Consider the following 5,694-nt stretch of genomic DNA (forward strand, 5'->3'; position numbering starts at 1 on the left):
TTTTCAATAGTATTTTGATTCTCTCCAACACCACGGCTCAGTTCAACGGTACAGCGCAAAGTGGTGCAGTTTGCCAGCCAATGGCAACTCATAGTTGGCACAAGCAAAACTGCTGGTTCGACGCTCAACACGAACGCGAAAACTGAAGAATGCTGCATTACAGAAACATAGACAACGCCATCCTTAAACGATAAACAAAAAGCAAGAAAAACATCATCAATGCTGTCTGTAAAATGTGACTAACCAGACAACTGCAGTATGTGCAGGTCAGAGGTTCACTAATCACCCTAACCCAACCATAGCTGCTAATACTAGCGAGTGGTGTTCTCGGGCGACCACATTCAAGAAAGGCAGCCGTGGAGACGACTGCCATGCTCCAGAGAAAAGACTGCACGAAACGCAGACACAGAATACTTAAAACAAGCGTCGAATTTGGCACCACTGGAATGAATGCCGTCGAAGGCGCCGTTGGTTGCCGGTGCGCCACTTTCACCGCGGTACAGCAACAGCACAATAATATCAGACCGCGGCAAAAGCGGTAAGGCAATCGTATCACTACAGCCGCCGTCGGCCACTGGGTCCAGCAAAGGCTTGCCGATGCTGATAACATCTCCGTCAACACGGCATAACTCTCCAGAACGTAACAACAAATAAAAGGGTCTCGCCGTGGCAGCCTGGAGAACAGACTTGTGCCTTCCATTGTCTGGCCAGCCCGCCAGCACGCCCAGTTTGCACAGTTTAGCGGCAGATCTCCGCCCCCTGTCCACACAGCTTAGCAGCGGATCTGCACCCACTGTCCGGACAGCTCAGCAGCAGATCTGCAACCGCCGTCCGTCCGGACAGCTTAGAAGCGGACTTGCACCCACTGTCCAGACAGCTAGGCAGCAGATCTGCACCCAACGTCCAGACAACTTAGTAATGGATCTGCACCCCTGTCCTGACGGCTCAGTGGCGGATCTGCACCCACTGCCCGGACAGCTCAGTAGCGGATCTGCACCCACTGTCCGGACAGCTCGTCCTTGCGGAAGTAGTGCGGCCGTCCGTCCGGGAAGATGGTGATGGCCGGGAACGGGTGCTCCTGGATGTGCTTCAGTGTGCTCCGCACCTGTGAGGCAGCCAGAGGTCACGCCACAGCACTCTCGCCCCCCCCCCCCCCCTCCACGTCCGCAGCGTCTCAGCGACAGACGCCCGGCATCCCCGGAGTGAGACCACACAACGAACGGGGGCTGACGCTGGGGAAGCTGCCCCGAACCCCACGGGCACCAGCTCGGCACCAGCGAGACAGCGCTAGGAAGCGGTGTAACTCGGCGCATCGCTTCCTTCACTTCTAGACGGTCTGAGTGACAGCGATTTCAGAGTTAAAGTTAAGCCTCAGGCCATACACCAATAAAATCGCTTAAACATACCCGAGGTATCAGCAGGAAACGCCGACGGACGCCGAACACAGACGGCGTTTTCTGATGCCACCAGTGCAGACGGTCACGTCTCACCTGCATGGCGAAGTGGGGCGGCTCGACCTCGGGGCTGGTGGAGAGGTGCTGCAGCAGGAACTCGTCGCTCTGCTGCAGCCACAGGTCCACACCCCGCAGCGGCTCGTAGTTGAAAGGTCCGATCCGCAGCAGGCCTTGCTGACAGTCGTAGATGTCCAGTACCTGGCCGCGCGGCCGACGGAGCGGGTTAGGTCACGACGGGCAGGTCTGGTGCGGCTCAGGCGGGTACGGGTCAGCCACGGCCCGCACAGGGGCAGGTCAACAGTGGCCGTCACAGGCCCTGGCGGAGCACAGGCCAGTCGAACACAAGACGCGAAATGGGAGGCGAAAATCCTGCCAGTCTACGTGATCTTACAACGGAAACGTGCTCTAAATATGCCGCAAAACGCGGCATAAGAAACATCTTCGAAGCGACAAAAAGCACCGGCAGCGAAACACCGCTAAGCCACACAAAATCAAGCTCAGCCTATAGAGGCAGCCGCAGGCGGCTTCATCCACAGTCGCGGTCGCAGGCTGCCACCCTGCCCACCTGGTGTCCGCCGGTGTAGAAGCGGGCTGAGCGGAGGCCCAGCTCGGGTCCCTTGTCCGGGAAGGTGGCCGGGAACAGTTCGCCCGTCTCCGTGTTCACGCCCACGCCGTACACCACCGGCCAGTTCATGCCAGCCCGGATGATGGTGTTGAGGTCGCCGAGACAGCAGGTCACCAGGTCCACCTCGTACGGCGACTTCTGGAACGAGTCTGCGCCAGGCGGCGAGGCGTCAGCGAGTCCTGGCCACCGGCCTGCCACACGGCCTCATACACAGCGGCACAGGCAGCGGGTCCCAGCCACCGGCCTACCACACGGCCTCATACGCAGCGGCACAGGGACTTCACTTCGTCCCTGGTCACGTGGACCAAAATGATATGCAACAGACCAGCCGTACGCCAATAGAGCTATATATCTCGTTTGGATGGGAGAGCGTTATCCCATCTCCTCTCACCAAAGTTTTCTCCAAATATCAAGCACACATCACCCCTTCCCCTCCTCTCAGTCACCCAAGACACTAAAAGCACACAAAACAGACACTGCAAGGGAAACTACCTGTTTTCCCGAGCTGGATAAGGTCACACGTAAGCCTGGCTCGACAGGGCATTCTGGAAAAGCTACATGACTGGGCCTTGATCCCGTTGCACAGCAGGTTGCGGGGAGACAGGATCCCACCAGCTCTAGGTGCCGGTAGACTGCGCACAACAGCACAGCACCGTCAACGGCGGTCCCCAATGCACCGCCGGCAGCAGTGCATTGTTGTATTGTCTCCAGCCCCGGTGTATCACACACTGCAGTACAATGCTACCGGCCCCGTTCCCAGGCACACCAGACGTCCGGCACTCGCCGAGGCCGGCGACTGTCTCATACACTGAGAGCCCACACAGCGTACCAGGCCGGGGACGAGACCGGACCGTGCGGCGCCACGCGTCCAGCGCATCAGCCACGCGTGAGGACCCTCCAACGGCGCCACTCACTGAGCAGGGAGAGCGTGAGCTCCTCGGAGACGCCGCGCGTGTCGCGGAAGCCGCCGGCCAGGTGCAGCTGCACCCGGCCGGCCGGGTAGCCCATGGACAGCTCCGATATGCGGTGCAGGATCGTCTGGATTGACTCCTCGTGGCCGCAGCCGTCCAGGTGTGTCAGCGCCGTGGCGCCCGACGCTGCGGAGGACGGCACGACGTCAGCGGCGCCCGACGGAGCGCCGGGCCGGCGGCACATGGGGGCGGCGGTCACAGAACTACGGGTCAGGGGAGTGGAGTGAGACTGTCCCGCACGTGAGCCCACCTTCAGAGGGCACTGCCATCAGAGTGACACGCGAATGACTCCAACCAGCGTGGCCATGACAATGGCCTCACGCCGGGAGGGTAGCTGAAAGTTTCGAAGTGACAGCCATTCGGCATCGGCCAGTTGACGTCGCTATGATCCCGACCGCTGCGTCAAACGTCACGCGACGCCAACCGATGTGTCGCGGGTAAACGCCGACTCCCGTGTCAAATGACACCCACGTGACACTGACCGGAGAATCACGAACATCCACGTGACACCGACCGGAGCATCAACACCCACGCGACACAGACCGACGTGTCACGAACCAATGGCGCGCGACGCCCACTGACGCACCGCACGTGGCCCGCCAGTGGCCCTGACACCGAGGCACCACCCGGCAGCCCCCCGCCACTGACCGGTGTGTCGCAGGACGGCGATGTGGCACGTAGTGCAGTCATCCGTGCCCAGGATGGAGACGTTCTTGTCATGCGGCACGGTGACGGCCAGCTCGCGCTGGTTGACGTACAGCAGGCCCACAGGACCGATGCACTTGGCCGGAATGCTGCAGAACTGGCGCGCACCGTCCTTCAGGTGCGGGTAGTGCTGGTAGAGCGTGCGCGAGTCCTGCGGTATGTCGTCGATCGGGATGCCGCTGATGCACAGCACCATCCTGAAATGGCAGAGCACGACGGTCAGCGGCGGCGACGGTCAGCGGCGGCGACGGTCGGGGCGGCGACGGTCAGCGGCGGCGACGCTCAGCGGCGGCGACCGTCGGGGGCGGCGACGGTCAGCGGCGGCGACGACCACGGGCGGCGACGGTCAGGGGTGCCGCGCACGGGCGGCGGGACCGGAGCGTGCGCAGGAGCACTGCAGTCGCAGCCGGCGACAGGCACGCGACTGGTGGTAAACATAAGTTTCGGTATCCTTTTTTTTGGGGGGGGGGGGGGCTGAACGCGTGAGGTGAACGCCAATATAAGAATGGGCTGCCGTTTGTATCGCAGTGTTCTGTGTGAAGCAGTAACGTGTGTCCCCAGCTGAGCCAACATTTCGACGGTAAAAGACAGTTGGACCAACAACGACTACAACGCCGTCACAACGAACAGCTCCGTTTGCCTCGCTATCAACCAGCTGTGAGACACCGAGAGACACTTTACATAGGGGTCCTATATCCAAACACAACGATAAAATGCATCATCACGACAAGCCTGCCACCACACCGCCCATGGCTTTGGTTACTCTACAAACAGGGTCAACCGGGGTTAGTTCACAGAAGTCTGGCGATTTTAAGACTCATTATCAAGGGTACACAATGCACAGCCGGATCCATTTTCGCACTAATCGCTCTCAATTAATCACGGATTTCAGGTTTCACGACGCGTTGGCACTGCTCAAACCTTGACCTCATTGCTGAAATGCCGTCGAACAACTGTGTCATCACCGATAAGGCAGGCAGAAGTATGGGACCTTCCTCGCGCAGGAAGAGCAATATCGCAGAAGCCGTGGCCAATCTCTCGCGCGCTGCTCCGAACACACGAACACCTTGAGTGCCAAACCAGATCACGCGGTGCCTGCGGGCGGCGCCTGAACCACCCAGCCTGTCATGCCGGGCGAGGCAGGAAGACCCCCAAAGCATCCCGTCCAGAAGAGACTCCTCAATGTCACGCGGAGAGAGGCCTGGCTGGAACTACAATATCGCCAGGACAGCGCCCATCTCTGCCGAGTCACATTCGAATCTTTTGCTATCCAACCAGCGGAATCTCAGCCATTCGCCACAGAACGGACCTCCGACGGCACGCGTGCGGCGTCACTGGCCTCCGGTCCTGTCCAGTGTCCACATGCGAGTGCAAGATCGCGTCACTTTTTACGAGTACCACCGCTGGGGCCCGGCACGGGCTGCGCGCTGCCGCCCCAGGAGGGCGGAGGCATGTCGCGGGATTTGCCGCCTAACAACGCGGATATCTGGCATATCAGATGTCCGGCCGGTTGTCACACCACTGGGGCAGAAAGTAGTTTCAGCAACCCAAGGGCGGCTGGGTTACTCGGCTGCCGCCCTAGATCGGATTGGCGTGAGACGGCGGATCATGTCAGACGTGTAGGCTGGCCTGGGCAGCGAGTGGGCGATGCCCTCGCTGCCGTGGTCCGACGCGTGTATGATTTACTGCATTTCCAAAGACGCCTTGTAGCATGCGGCGTCTTCATACCGTTCGCAGGGAGAAAATATATGCAGTTGTCTTTTATTACACACGTACATCTATTGGCTGATTAATTGAAGGAGCTTCGCCCAAGGAGCGTCCGCTCGGGGGACAAGTACGCTACTCTGATGTTCCCTACCATCGTTCATTCAAATCTACCTTTGACATGCATTCACAAGTGGAAGGCCGTTTCTTAAACTGCTCCACTCCACCAGATTGG

At 59.7% G+C, this 5,694-nt stretch overlaps 1 protein-coding gene across 1 annotated transcript; it reads right to left on the reverse strand.

The window, feature by feature from the left end:
• Nucleotides 1-364: 364 nt before the first annotated feature.
• LOC119103390 (protein N-terminal asparagine amidohydrolase) lies at nt 365-3,954 on the reverse strand. The gene is made up of 5 exons (XM_037226907.1): nt 3,699-3,954; nt 2,994-3,176; nt 2,020-2,228; nt 1,491-1,652; nt 365-1,105 (listed from the first exon to the last, which is right to left on the reverse strand). Exons 1-5 carry the CDS (start codon nt 3,949-3,951, stop codon nt 980-982), a joined length of 933 nt encoding a protein of 310 aa, XP_037082802.1. The 5' UTR covers nt 3,952-3,954; the 3' UTR covers nt 365-979.
• Between the last annotated feature and the right edge of the window lie 1,740 nt (nt 3,955-5,694).

Source organism: Pollicipes pollicipes, unplaced genomic scaffold (genome assembly GCF_011947565.3).
Source record: "Pollicipes pollicipes isolate AB1234 unplaced genomic scaffold, Ppol_2.1 Scaffold_5724;HRSCAF=6776_pilon_pilon_pilon, whole genome shotgun sequence".
NCBI lineage: Eukaryota > Metazoa > Arthropoda > Thecostraca > Pollicipedomorpha > Pollicipedidae > Pollicipes > Pollicipes pollicipes.

What these genes read in the sequence shown, in the direction of transcription:
- LOC119103390 (XM_037226907.1), bottom strand. Translation starts at nt 3,951, where the DNA reads ATGGTGCTGTGCATCAGCGGCATCCCGATCGACGACATACCGCAGGAC. An exon ending in GCTCACGCTCTCCCTGCTCA is followed by an intron (nt 2,229 to 2,993) that starts GTGAGTGGCGCC and finishes CGCCTGGCGCAG; the next exon opens with ACTCGTTCCAGAAGTCGCCG. An exon ending in CGCCCCACTTCGCCATGCAG is followed by an intron (nt 1,106 to 1,490) that starts GTGAGACGTGAC and finishes GCTGCCTCACAG; the next exon opens with GTGCGGAGCACACTGAAGCA.